Source organism: Acomys russatus, chromosome 14, assembly GCF_903995435.1.
Source record: "Acomys russatus chromosome 14, mAcoRus1.1, whole genome shotgun sequence".
Taxonomy (NCBI): domain Eukaryota; kingdom Metazoa; phylum Chordata; class Mammalia; order Rodentia; family Muridae; genus Acomys; species Acomys russatus.
Window position 1 is genome coordinate 16,659,914 of NC_067150.1, and position 14,514 is coordinate 16,674,427.

A 14,514-nucleotide genomic window follows, 5' to 3' on the forward strand; every position below is an offset into this window, starting at 1 on the left:
ACGTCAGTTAGAACTGGCGCAGAGGCCAGCGTAACCCTGAAGGTCTAACACAGCATCCCGACATTCATCACTCATGTGTGTCCCTATCGGATAAGACGTACCATTCTAAGAGTGGCTCCCTCAGCCAAGGTACTATGGAATTTCTACAGGCTACTGTTTTTAAATATGACACAGCTATAAATACAGTTAAGTTACCTTGTCCAAAGCAAACTTAGTTTCTCCAACGGAAGATAACGACAGTGTGTGAGATCCAACAAGGGTAAAGTTGCTGGTGCGCACAGCACTGAGACCTCCTGGGCTGGCCATAACTGGAGAAACAGGAAGCAAAGTTTAGCTCAGATTGGCTTTCCTAAGTGTGGTAGTTTGAATGGGAATGACCCGCAGGCTTACAGGTTTGAATGTTTAGTCCCAGTAGATAAAGCATTTAGAAGAATTAGGAGGTGTGGCCCTGCTGGAGTCCTCGCTGGAGATGTGTCACTTTCAAAAGCCCATGCCAAGCCTAGTCTCAATCTCCCCCCCCCCCACCTTTTGCCTGCTGCCTGTGGATCAAAGTGTTAAGTTCTTAGCTATTGCCTGTCTGGTCTGGTCATGACAGTCATGGATTCACCCTCTGAAACTATAAGCAAGCCCCCAAGTAAATGCTTTCTTATCTAAGAGTTGCTTTGGTAAAACAACAAACAAGCAAACAAACCAAAACAACAACAAAAGAGTTGTTTGGCAACAGAGCAGTGACTAAGACACTGATATGCAATGACTTGTCACTCTCCACACAATGAAATCAAACCTCCACAGACAATCTGCCCTGCTGTTGGTTTTTTTGTTTTCATTCTTTCTGTTTTGTTTGTCTTCTGAGACGGGATTCAGCTCTTCAGCCGGGCAGGCCTGGAACTCCCCAGAGAGCCCAGACCGGCTGGAAAGCACAGAATCCCCTTTCTTCAGCCTTTCAAGTATCAAGACCACAATTATGAGGCACTGTGCCCAGTGTCCTCCAGTTTAATTGTGTGTGTGTGTGTGTACACACACACACTTCAACATGCATGAGGATCAAAAGGACAATGTGGCGAGTCAGTTCTATTCTGCCATGTGGTGGGATCCCAGGATCAAACCAGATCTTAAGGATCAAACTCAGTTTCAACCTGCTCAGCCATTACCACTGTCCCAGCTCTACTTTAAATATGAAGGAGAACCAAAGACCAAGCTTTCCTAAGTATTTAGAAGATTATCTTTAACTAACCAAGATACAGTCAAAATACTTTACTTATTTATTTACTTATTTATTTAGTATATAGTACTCTGCCAGCTTGTACCCCTGCAGGCCAGAAGAGGGCATCAGATCACATTGCAGATGGTTGTGAGCCACCATGCGGTTGCTGGGAATTGAACTCAGGACCTCTGGAAGAGCAGACAGTGCTCTTAAGCAGTGAGCCATCTCTCCAGCCCCAATAAAGTTTTTTTTTAAATTGTAAAAAAGAAATATTTTCCAAAAGCAAATCAGCATGGTGTGTGTGTGTAAGGTGTTTGCATGCACACGTGTATAGATGAATATATTTATAAATGTATGCAACCGCTAGATTTAATTATTCTAAGGTTTCAAATAGTAAAGCTAAAAGAAGGTACACTCACCTGAAGAATGAAGGCTGCTTTTCTAAGAGAAAGAGGGTAAAGAAAATACATTAATTATTTCTTTTATTTATATTTAAATGTAAAATACAAAATTCTAACACAGGACTACATTTGAGAGAACATTTCTTCTCATCTAAGTATCAATAATTAAAATACCTCAATTTATTTTGAGAAAGCCTTACTATGTAGACCAGAGTAGAGTCCAACTTGTAACCCCTTTGCTTGTATTTCTCAAGCACTAGGACCCATTGGTGCATTTTAAAGACTTCTTTAGTTGTAATGGCTTACAGCTGGTCAGTCAATTTGAAGTTCTATTCAAAATGCATATTCATCAAAAGAATTCAACTTTCAGAAAAATTCTACTTACTGAAGTTATAGACGTGAGGAGTCTCTTTGGAGTAATAGCCTGAAAAAGGAGAGAGCATATTTCTATTAAATATTGCAATTCAGAACTTAAAACTAAAGTTCTCACATAGGAATCCTGTTTCCAAAACAAAACAAAAAAAGGCCTGTAACATGGTTCTGGCAGTCTGAATAGGAATGGCCCTACAGGCTCATGGATTTGAACGCTTAGTCATCAGGGAGCACAACTATTAGGGGGTGTGGTCTTGCTGGAGTAGGCGTGGCTTGTTGAAGGAAATGTGTCGGTCAGGGGTGGGAAAGGTGGGTTTTGAGGTTTCAAATACTCAAGTCTAGGCCCAGTGTTTCTCTCTCTTCCTGCTGCCTGCAGATTCAGATGTAGAACTCTCAGATACCTCTCCAACACTGTGTCTGCCTGCACGTCGCCAGTTAATAAATGTAAGCCTTGCTGCAGTCATGGTGCCTCTGAACAGCAACAAAACCCTAACTAAGACGTTACTAGGTCTCTGTAATTCTCACCTTGGACTTGGATGCTTTCTTCTTCTTATCAGAGCCTGAGGAATCTTTCTTTTGTACCTATAAACAAATCCAAAATACAACTACCTTAAAATCTGATATCAGTAAGGAAATACATTATTGTTCATTTCAGAGAGCTTTAACTACTTACCAAGCTGTAAACTTCAACATTTATTTCAAAGTCATTGGAAACATCATGCCTGGGGAGGGGGGAAAAGGATTAAATAAAACTGTAAAAAAAAAAAAAAAAATCCAAAATACCTAAAGTTATGACTTTAAAAATAATGTACAAATATTGTTACAGGACAAAGAAAGACTCCATTATATTTTAAAGAAATATAAAAAAAACTGCCAGCCAGGTAGTGGTAGCACATATCGTTAGTTCCAGCACTTGGGAGGCAGAGGCAGGTGGATCACTGTGAGTTCGAGGCCAGCCTGGTTTACAAAGTGAGTCCAAAACAGTGAAGGCTATACAGAGAAACCCTGTCTCGAAAGACAAAACAAAAAAAGCAAAGAAAGAAAAATTGTCAAGCAGAGACCACACAGAAAAACACTGTCATGAAAATCCTATTTTTAAAAAAAGTTGCATAAAATACTGTTATGTGATTTAAAGCACCTATAAAAATGGTACAAAACACGAATCGTTATATATATACTGCATATCTATAGTAAAAAAAAAAGTGCCAATGAATGATCTGATATATTAAAAAAAAAAAAAAAATAGGGGCTGGAGAGATGGCTCAGTTATTAAGAGCACTAACTGCTCTTCCAGAGGTCCTGAGTTCAATTCCCAGCAAACATATGGTGGTTCACAACCATCTATAATGTGATCGATGTATACTGTATACATTATAAATAAATCTTAAAAAAAAAAAAAAAAAAAAAAGGAGTGGGGGGCTGGGCGTGGTGACACCTGTCTTTAATGCCCGCACTTGGGAGGCAGAGGCAGGCAGATCGATGTGAGTTCGAGGCCAGACTCATCTACAAAGAGAGTCCAGGTCAGCCAAGGCTACACAGAGAAACCGTCTCAAAAATAAACAAATAAAAAAACAAATAAAAATCAGGGGCCCAGGAGACAGCTCAGCAGACAACGGGGTTTGCAACACAAGCATAGCAACCTAAGTTCACTACCCAGAACTCATATAAAAGCAGGAGAGAACAGAGTCTCCAAAGTTATCCTCTACTTTCTACACATGAGCTTTGACAACACACACATAAGTACATGCACACACACACTGATAATAGTCATAACAATGTTTATTTTATGTGTGCAGGTGTCTCGCCTACATGTACGTCTGTACCATGTGCGTGTAGCAGCTGCAGAGGCTGGAAGAGGGCACCGGATCCACTGGAACCAGAGCTACAGCTGGTTGTGAGCTGCCATGAGGATCTTAGGAACTGAACCTGGACCTCTGGAAGAACAGCCTGTGCTCTTAACCACTGAGCCATTTCTCCAGTCTCTCATAAATAAATTTTAAAATAATATATTTTGGGAGAGGTGCTTACAAGGGCTCATCTCTTCCTAAGGAGACATTGGCAGAGACATTTCTCTCAGTGGGGCAATCACTACTAAGCTGTCCATGCTACTGTCAATAACCCCTCACCCGGGCTCCTGTAAGCAACCCTAGCTTAAACTCATTGGCTTACCAAATTAAAGCATTTGCCTAGCACGAGGCCCTAGGTTTGAGTTCCAATATTACCAAGAAGACAGAAAGGGCTGGAAGTAGAAGGGAGACTGCTGAGGAGGAAAAAGGGCATCAGCGGAGTGAGATGAGGTAAGAGGTGGTGGGGAGTTAATACAATAAAAAATGCAGCCGGGCGGCGGTGGCGCACGCCTTTAATCCCAGCCAGAGGGGGGGGGGGGGGAAGAGGCAGGTGGATCGCTGTGAGTTCGAGGCCAGCCTGGTCTACAAAGCGAGTCTAGGACAGCCAAGGCTACACAGAGAAACCCTGTCTCAAAAAACCAAAATAAATAAATAAATAAATAAAGTATTATATACAAATGTGAAAATGTCATGTTATTATGTACAATGATTGCTAATAAAATTGTATTAAGTATAGTAAGTTATGTAAATACATTTTAAAAACTATAGGCGTCTGGGATATAGCTTATGATAGAATGCTTGTTTACATGCACAAAGCCCTGAGGTCCATCTCATGCACTACAATGGAGAAAACACGATTATAAAAGTCACTCAAATGCTGAGGCTGTTTAACTCTATATATCTGACTGTGAGATCACAATTTACTTACAGAGTAAACGTAGTGGTAAATGGCAGAGCGTCACCACTGAGAGAGTTTGAAGTACTTGCTAATGGTGTGGCAACCATCTGTTCAGCTCCGGCTTTTAGCATAATTAAGTAGTAGTAATTTGCTGCATCTGTAATAAGCAATCACATTGTAAAACTAACAAAGGAAAAGTACTTAGCTAAGACCAGAGTCAATACTGCGATTGACCCACATATTTATATTTAGAATTCTGACGATCAAATTTCCCAAAACAAAAAGCTAAGAAAGACACATCTGATACCACAGTCCTGGAATAAGTGTCAAGGCCTCCTAGTAACAAAGCAAATAACAATTCTACGCTCCCCACTTTCTGCTCTAATCTGCTTGGCAATAGTAAGAATATACCTCCAAAGGGTAAGCTATGATTTGTTATTTCAAAATTGAGACTTAAAAACCATTAAAGTAGTTGGGTGGTGGTGGCGCACACCTTTAGTCCCAGGACTGTGGAGATAAGAGGCAGGCGGATCTCTGTGAGTCCGAGGATGGCCTGGTTTTAAGTCCAGCACAGCCAAGGCTACACACAGAAAGCTTGCCTCAGAAATCAAAAAACAAAAACAAAATGTTAAAGTTATTCATGGATAATGACTAGTAAAAATATGAGCTATTTATTTACTATTTATCACGGCATAGTATATCTCAAAATAAATGCTAAGTTACCAAATTTTCTGCATTATATTAAAATCATGCAAAAGCAAGTATCATAACCTAAATTATCCCATTTCTACAATAATACTCAAACTTTTTCTTCATTTGTTTGTTTGGAAACAGGAACTCATTCTGTAATCCAGGTTGGCCTTGAATTTGAGAAAATATACTTTTGCAATCTCCCAAAATGTGGGCATTATAAACACGAGCCACCATATGCAGAGAATGTTTAAAGAAAAATTCTTTTAAGTCCTAGAGTCTGACTTCTGGGACTGACACATGTAAGGGAACACTCAAGAGCCCTACCCTTTTTAAACTTTGTTTTGGAAACCACAGGGTCTGGACTTGAGCTTACAACTGTTGGCTCCAGCTGCCCAGGTAGCTGGGATTATAGGCTTGTCCCACCAGGTGCCACTGAAGGCGCGAACATGTAAAGGTCTGTTCTTATCTTCCCCAGACCTTAAAATCCTCTCATCTTAAGACTTCAGAGATAAAGTTCTAATCAAATAAAAGTCAAAGGAATTTAAAACAATTCTTACCCAACGCTTCACAGGTTTAATTTTATTGAGTTTTCTAGAAATTTATTCTCTTGTTTTCAGAGTCTGTTGCTATACTCATTTTTACCCATTTGATCCCAAATGATTTTTAGTACATTAGACAATTTTAAAAGATTATTATGATTATCTAATCCAGGAAAGGAAATAAACTTCAACAGAAGTATATTCACTGAGCAATCATCACTCATACAAGCAGTAATTCAGGCTTCAGAGGAACTTCTATCCTTTATTGAATTTTAACTAGAATAAAGTAGAATAAATTCTTGCAAATGATCTGGCACATTTCTATAACAAAGCTAATTAATGGAAGTCAAAGGGTATGTCCTGTCAAGACAGCTCAGCGGAGGAAACTGCTTCCTGACATAACTATGTTTAGCCTGATTTTGTGATAGTCATGTTCATACTTGCATGGGCTGGTAACCCTGTATGCAAATGTCCCCAACTGTCTATAAAATATTCTCATGGGGAGGGAGGGAGGAAGGGGAGGATACAAGTGATGGGATGGCAACTGAGTTGTAATCTGAATAAATTAATAAAATTAAAAAAAATATTTTCATATGAGGGACAAAGACCAAAGATGGAATTTTGTTATCATTATGCATGCTTTCCTTATATCTTTTTCAAACAAAGCCAGTCCAGCTAAGCATCTTCCAGCCTCATACCTGGTTTCTGAGCGGTGCTGCAGACAAAGTCTGCCTTCAGAGGCAAGCAGATTTCTGACAAAGTGACGGAGCCTTTAGAAGGAACAAATTCCCTCTGCGACCCGGCACCAGCCTTGTTTCTCCTCTGCGGGCCGTCACTCTTCAGCTTATTCAGCTCATCAATCAGAAGTGCTCTCTTCTCAGCTATGTAAAATATGCAAGCAAATATTTCACATATTAGCACTGTTTCGGAACAAGAGCAAATCATGAGCGTAGACTGAAAAGGCCACTGAGCAAAAGACCACAGGCAGGATCAGTGGCTGTCTCTTAGATGGAACCCTTGGAGAAGGCCATCTGCTGGTCTGCTTCCCCACCTCAACACGCTCCACTTTCACATCAGATCTGAGGCACAGCAGGACCGCGTACATGTGTGTTCATGTGGGGGCGTCACACATACTTGCAATCAGAAGAAGTCTTTCTGCTTCGGCTTCCTCCAGGGACCCTTTCCCATGCTCTTCGTCAACACAGCAGTTCAGGGCCTGGCTGGCCTGATAGATCACTGTCTGCTGCAAGTTTATCTCATTGTTGAGCTCCTAGAGAAGCCACAGGAAGAGAGAGTCCACATGGTTAACCACCGTTTACACTTTACTTAAACCTTAATTCTAACTAACCTGATTGCATAATTTCCAAATTTTTTAGAAAGTCAAAATGTCAGTTTTGCCGCACAAGTCTTTAGACCACAGATTCTAAACTGTGAGTCACATGTCTATGTGCATCACAAAAACAACAATACAAGGCTCCGAAAACAAAGAATCGAAAATTAATTCAAGCCTTTACTCCCAGCACGAGGAAGGCAAAGGCAGGTGGATCTCTGTGAGTTCCAGGCCATCATGGTCTACACAGTTCCAAGATAGCTAGAGCTACACAGAGAAATCCTGTCTGGAAAAACTGGAAAAAAAAAAAATCAAAATCAAATTATGTGATGAATCCAAGATTCACTTATCCGTGTGTACGGTACACCTTAACTTACCATTGCCAGACTTCTGAAAACAGCATGTATACCTCACCATGTAACACCAATTAAGACAACCTACAATGTGACACTACTGAACTGTAGGAGGCACAGAGGCTTTTGTGCTCAAACACTCACTAGAGTAACCGAAAATGCTAAGCATACAGGGTTGTTCCTTCAAGGAAAAAAATGCAGCACCTGTTATGCACGCAGAAGGCTGGAGCAGATGCCCTTTCCAGCCTGGTGACCTTCTGTGGTATCTGTGTGACTAGAGACTTCCAGCATCAGGCCCTTCCCCAGACATTTACTGTAAATTTGTTTTCCTCAGTCAATCTACAGAACCCATCTTTATGGACTTTATAGTTTTAATGCAGTCTCATCTGATCTGTTGTAGGGGAGATTTGTGCACGCTTTATTATACATGTGGGACTAAGTTAATTATCACCAAAATAGCTTTCACCAAACCATGCTGTGCTTAAATACACCAAAAATAAACCACTTGGGTCAGACTCCTGAAATTTGAACCAACACCAGCTACTGAGTTAGTTCGGTTGAGCCAAACAGCCTTCTTGCCTCCTGCAGCTTGTAACTGTTGGCCATGAAGGTCACACTGTGTTATTATATACGCAGAGTTTTCTGTTCCAATAAAACATAATAGTCCTTCAATCTCAGCACTTGAGAGGCTGACACAAGCAGATCTCCATGAGTTCGAGGCCAGCCTGGTCTACACAGGAAGCTCCATAACAGCCAAGGCTACATTGTAAGACTCTGTTTCAAAATTAATATTTTCCTCCTAGTGTTTCTTAGTAATTAGCACTATCTTTAAATTATATTGCATATTCAGTTTTTTAAATTGCTATTGTGCTGCGCTGGAGAGATAGCTCAGAGATTAAGAGCACTGTTCTTCCAAAGGTCCCAAGTTCAATTCCCATCAACGACATGGTGGCTCATAATCATCTATAATGAAATCTGGTGCCCTCTTCTGGCCTGCTGGATCACATGAAGGCAGAACAGTGTGTACATAATAAATAAATCTTTTTTTTTTTTTAATTGCTATTGTGTTGACTTAAGCTCCATATAAAATGTCATTCTGTGGGGCTGGGGAGCTGGGTCAGCTGGCTAAGTGTTTGCAGTACAAAACAGCCTTTAAAAAAAAAAAAACACCAAAAGCAGTTCACAAATAAACATTACAGCAATGTGAACAAGCTTCCAATTTTCTAAAAAGAGGGTGTTCCAGAACTTAAGCTGAACCCAGGAGAATCTTAGCTCCCATGCGTCAGATGGCACTGCAGTCTCTTGGGACAGAGATTAGCAGAGCAGCGAGCCCACAATCCAGTTCAGTAAAGTCCAAATCACCTTTCCAAGCCAGAACATACCTGCATCTTGTGTTTGATATTGACTTGACAAGAAGAAACAGTATTCTTTTCACCCAACTTTGAAGTAACATCTTCTTTCCGAACAATCACTTGCTTTATGGAAGGGCGTTCTGTCTCTTTGAATCTTTGAGACCTATATGCATCAATGCTTCAGGAAAAACATTACTGTTAGCAATACAGTGAACAACACTCACCAAATACGCCAACAGAAACCGAGCTTCCCACTTAAAACATAGGCATGACCTCTGCCCAGAGTGAAGTGTCATTTGGTCAAAGGAAAACTGAACAGAAGTTACCCCAGGCTGGGCAGGCGATGAGGCCCTGCGTTCAACCCCGTAGGCCACAAAAAAGTATCCCAAACTCAACATGGAGAACTTAACTCAGGCTGAGGTTGTGACATGCTCCTGTCAGCCTAATGCAACAACACAGTGAGGGAGACCTTCCACACGCATACCTATAAAGAAGGCCACGGTCCTCAGAACTGAGGCTGTCACCAGATTCGGCTCGAGGGACACGAGTTCTCTGGAATTTTCCTGGCTTGGGACTCTCAGCACTTTCGCTAGTGTCTCTCAATTCCAATTTAGGTGAAGAAATTACATTCTACCGAAAAGTAAGATGTAAATGAGATGTTAGCTTTTGGTATGTCTTGCGATTACTTCACAGATACCATCTTCAGTATATGATCCAGGCTAGCCTCCAACTCTTCGTCTTCTTGCCATAACCTCCGGAAACCCAGGCTGACAGACATGGGTCACCACACCTAGGACTGACTTACTAGATGTTACCGATGAGCAACACTGATCCTACATAATACTTCTTTTAATTCTGCTGTAAGGAAATACTAACAAGTCTGCTGGGTTATAATAAAGACAACAAAATGATTAAGATCCTAAGAAGTAAATGAAGAGAACACAAATCAGACCAAACTTCAAGGGCTGACCTAAGGGCTGGAGAGAGGACTCTGGTTAAGCACAATGGCTGTTTTTCTAGGGGACCGGGGTTCAATTCCCAGCACTCACATGATGGCTCACAACTATCACTAAGTCGAGTCCCAGCGGATCCAGTGCCTTGTGTGGCTCATGCAGGCACTGTACACACATATGCATTAAACACTCAGGCAAAACACCCAACACATAAAGTCAAAAAGGGAAAAAACAGTTTTTAAAGTTGAACTAGTTGAGTCACAAAGTTTTGTCTCATGAACCACACTCACCTGACTTCTTTCTAGTCAACCAACTACCACTTATTCAAATATCTCAATAACATTTTCACAAGAAAAAAATGCTTCCATAATCAGCAGGGTACAAAAAATGCTTTCAAAAGTTGTTGAACCCTAAAGCACACATTTTTCTACAAAATTAAACAAACTTACTTCTCATTGGCAAAAATGTGTTAACTATAATAGGTCCTAAGAAAGATGTATTTAGCCAGACGATGGTGGCCCACGCCTTTAATCCCAGCACTCGGGAGGCAGAGGCAGGCAGATTGCTCTGAGTTTGAGGCCAGCCTGGTCTACAAAGGGAGTCCAGGACAGCCAAGGCTACACAGAGAAACTCTGTCTCAAAAAAACAAAAAAGAAAGATGCACTTACCCCTGTTATAGACTTATAATTCATGAATTGAAACTGCAATTCTTCTTATACCAACTTAATAGCAAATACAAGGCTAGCCTGGGCTACATAAGACTCTGTCTCAAAAACAAAAACAAAACCCAACAACACACTTTAACTAAAAGTACTTCTACCGAACCCATCTCCAGAGCTACAGTTACTAGATACAGGGTGATAGCACTAACGGGTTAGTGCTCAGTAAACGTTACATGTATCTTTGGTCCTACATATGTTTAATTTAATAATTACATCAGCCCTAGGTTTAGGTGCTGTTGCTGGCCTTGCTTAACAGCTGAAAGAATCATGCCATAGAAAGGCCACAGTGATAAAATGCTACAACCAAGATTTGAGCCAAATGTCCTACTTGTAATAAACACGTTAATGTTTACCTAAAGTCATAGGAAATCACCAGAGTTTTACGCTCTAAGAGAATTCTACCAAGTTTACAAAATCCCGCTGGCCAGAGCGCCAACTTGCCATGCAGACGTCTCTTCTCACCTCTAGACTCACCACACCAACCGTCTGAGCTAACGGACTGAGCAAGGACATCGACGAGATATTCAGCGCATCTTCCTGCTCTTCGCTGTCCTCTGCTCCCACCGGATCCGTCTCCTCTGGGCTCTTTTCTGCATCCAGCTCACCCTCCTCTAGGACATCACTAAAGATGTCATTAATGACTTTGGAGCTATTGATATCCTCATCGTCCACACTCATCTCAATTTCACGTACTACTTCTGAAAAATATTTCAATGGGTAGACAGTATGATCCAAGGTGGCAGAGGAGGTGGACTGTGAGTGCGCCCACAATGCTTACGAACATAGACTCTAAGAAATTCTCTTCCTAACCACCAGGTAGAGAGGACAACTTCCAGTATGCATAAAATCAAAGTAAAGCTGGACTCTCCTCATATTTTAAAAGTTCCAAAATATTTTCTAAGATATAAAGATTAGATCTACAAAAAAACAAAACAAAACAAAAAACCAAAACAACAACAAACCCCTGAATTTAATGTTTTAGATTTAAGCAGGACCATAAAATTCTGACTTTCAGCCAGGTGTGGTGGCACATGCCTTAATCCCCACAGGCGGATTGCTGTGAGTCCAGGACAGCCAGGGCTACACATGGAGAAACCTTGTCCTGAAAAACTGGAAAAAACAAAACAAAACTGAAGAAAGAGATGGCTTGATATTTCTTCAAGTTCGATTCCTAGCACCCACAATGGGCAGCTCACAATGACCTGCAACTCCAGACTGAGGGGCTATGACTCTCTTTTGGCCTCTAGAGGTACCTGTACTCAAGTAAACACACCCATAGACAGATAGACATACACAATTTAAAAATAAATCTCCCTGGGCAGTGGTAGAGCACACCTTTAATCCCAGCACTTGGAAGGCAGAGGCAGGAGGATCTCTGAGTTTGGGGCTAGCCTGGTCTACAAAGTGAGTCCAGGACAGCCAAGGCTATACAGAGAAACCCTGTCTCAAATAAATAAATAATAAGTAATCAATCTCAGAAAACCACTTTCAAACTAAGTCTCTTGTTAGAAACTGTCTCTTCACAAAGCACTAAGCATAGGAAAATATTAACAGCACTGGGTCATTTTCATAGGGTAAACTAACAGTAACTGTTAACAGTGCCACATGTTAACGGAAGCTACAGTAGTAAAGGGTATTATGAAATCATAGGACATTTAAAAGCACAGCATTGTTCTTATATTAACTGGATTACTTCTTATGTGTCTAGAGCTAATGAGAAGCAGACTATAAACCAACCTGTCCTCTGCTCGGCCGTAGGGTCTGATGCTAAGTGTAAGGACTTTTCCTCTTCTAGAAACAATGTTATTTTCAAAGGGCTGGACTTTGTCATCTCGCCTTCAGTGGAACCTGAAAGAATGTTTGAGAAAAATCAAATTCATGTGTATGTGTGCATGTGTACACATGCCAGAAATAACCTGAAGACATAAAATTAGGGAGTCATAAATCTTTATTACCAAGCTATGCCTTTATTTAAAATATTCAAATCTAGAAATATAGAACTACTCTACCTGTTTTCTCCTAACCTCCTGCTCTCCTCTCCACCAAGAAGAAAAAGACCAATATTACAAGTTATTTTTAATCCAGACTTTCATATAAACAGTTTTTCACCTTAAAAAAAATTGTCAACAAAAATCACTCATATAGTAAGACCAGGTATGAAAAGAAAAGCCCTTAGCAGCAAGGCATCTAGGGGGGGCGGCAGGGGGGACATGGGGGGGGTGGGGGGGACGGGACGGGGACACACCTGTAATCCCAGCACTCAGGAGGCAGATGCAGGCGGATCATTGTGAGTTCAAGGCTAGCCTGGTCTACAGCGTGAGTTCCAGGATGGCAGGGGTCACATAGTGAGACCCTGTCCCAAGGAAAAAAAGAAAAGAAGGGGGCGGGAAGTTGAAAGGGAGGAAAATAAAAACTTGAAAGTGTTTATGATAAACCAGGTCTAGTGACTCACACTTGTAATTTGACACTTGAAATACTGAGACAAAAGGATTTAAAAAATGTCTAGTGTAGCCTGGCAGTGATGCACGCCTTTGATGCCCAGAAGTGGGCAGAGTTCTGTGAGTTCAAGGCCAGTCTGGACTACAGAGTGAGTTCCAGAACAGCCAGGGGTACACAGAGAAAAATCAAAATCAACCTGGCCCCCTACCCACCACCCCCAAAAACTTCTAGGCTAGTCTGGGTTACACAGTCTCTAGAAAGAAAGTGGGTCAAGGGAAAGGTGAGGGCGTAAGGAGGGTGGAGAGGAGGCGAAGGAAGGAAGGACAGGACAGCAGAGAGGAGCAGAGCTCTGCTTCCCCAGCTTTTGCCGCCATGCCTCCTGTGCCATGACAGACTGTATTTCTCTGGAGCTGTAAGCCAGAACAAAGCCCTTCTCTCTTTAGGTAGAGGGCAACACACGAGCCAAGTGGGAGTGCTTTCTCACTCTGAAGAACTGAGTGGCAGGAACGAAACGCTGGGCGGAGAGGAAACCAGCTGTGCGGGCCCCAGCGCAGCAGCCATCATCCTTGGCGCCATTCCCAGCCAGCTGCAGAGCGCGCGGCTACATCTAAGTAGCCCGGGACACTAACCTGCAGGCTCTGTGCTAGAAGTCTTCTCTGCCGTTTGCTTTTCGGCCACTTTTCCTGTTACAGAAGACGGGGTGTTTGAAACAATCTGATGTTTCTTGAGGGGAGTATTCTGACAATGAACTTCCTGCAAAAAGCAGATGGAGAAGTAAATTCTATTTCCCAGAATTATAAGTCTTAACTATGTTATTAAATAAGACTATTATTAAATGACATTCTATATGCTTCTTTTTGTTTTGTTTTGTTTTGTTTTTCAAGACAGAGTTTTCTCTGTGTAGCCCTGGCTGTCGGGGACTCATTGTGTACACCAGGCTGGCCTCGAACTCAGAGATCCGCCTGCCTCTGCCACCCGAGTGCTGGGATTAAAGGCATGCGCCACCACACCTAGCTCTATATGTTTCTTGAGAATAAAAGAAATAATGTATATTAAAAAGGCCCAGGCCAGTGTTAATAATTTCCAGTGAATAAGATTCTAATGATGTAAAATCTTCAAAAGATTAGGAAGTGAGAAAGAATAAAAGTTCACATCAGAGTTCAGTACTATTCAAATCAACCAAAGTTAAAGCCACACAAAACAGCTTCCCCTGCCATTTTTCTCAGTCCTTCCCTGTACAATCTGGAGACAGTTCTGACATGAAGATTGTATTTAATTGTCATTTACGCAAAGGATACAATTCAAAGAAAACAAGGATAAAACAGATTCAATAATAAGGAAGAAAATAAGAGGAAAACCACGCATTGTTCTCCGTGCTTCAAGAGCCTATGATAGACAGGCCTAGTTACCG

General features: G+C 41.4%; 2 protein-coding genes across 3 annotated transcripts in view; one reads left to right on the plus strand and one right to left on the minus strand.

The window, feature by feature from the left end:
* Prkcsh (protein kinase C substrate 80K-H) overlaps positions 1 to 14,514 on the plus strand; it is an 827,425-nt gene that overhangs the window by 285,889 nt on the left and 527,022 nt on the right. The window lies entirely within an intron of this gene.
* Anln (anillin, actin binding protein) overlaps positions 1 to 14,514 on the minus strand; it is a 46,427-nt gene that overhangs the window by 9,477 nt on the left and 22,436 nt on the right. The window contains exons 11-23 of the mRNA XM_051156799.1: positions 13,733 to 13,856; positions 12,402 to 12,512; positions 11,127 to 11,362; positions 9,474 to 9,619; positions 9,020 to 9,167; positions 7,089 to 7,224; positions 6,653 to 6,835; positions 4,753 to 4,879; positions 2,651 to 2,699; positions 2,503 to 2,559; positions 1,991 to 2,029; positions 1,624 to 1,645; positions 196 to 308 (exon numbers count right to left, since the gene is read on the minus strand). Coding sequence (XP_051012756.1) covers positions 196 to 308; positions 1,624 to 1,645; positions 1,991 to 2,029; positions 2,503 to 2,559; positions 2,651 to 2,699; positions 4,753 to 4,879; positions 6,653 to 6,835; positions 7,089 to 7,224; positions 9,020 to 9,167; positions 9,474 to 9,619; positions 11,127 to 11,362; positions 12,402 to 12,512; positions 13,733 to 13,856 — 1,491 coding nt within the window. The remainder of the gene's footprint in view (positions 1 to 195; positions 309 to 1,623; positions 1,646 to 1,990; positions 2,030 to 2,502; positions 2,560 to 2,650; positions 2,700 to 4,752; positions 4,880 to 6,652; positions 6,836 to 7,088; positions 7,225 to 9,019; positions 9,168 to 9,473; positions 9,620 to 11,126; positions 11,363 to 12,401; positions 12,513 to 13,732; positions 13,857 to 14,514) is intronic.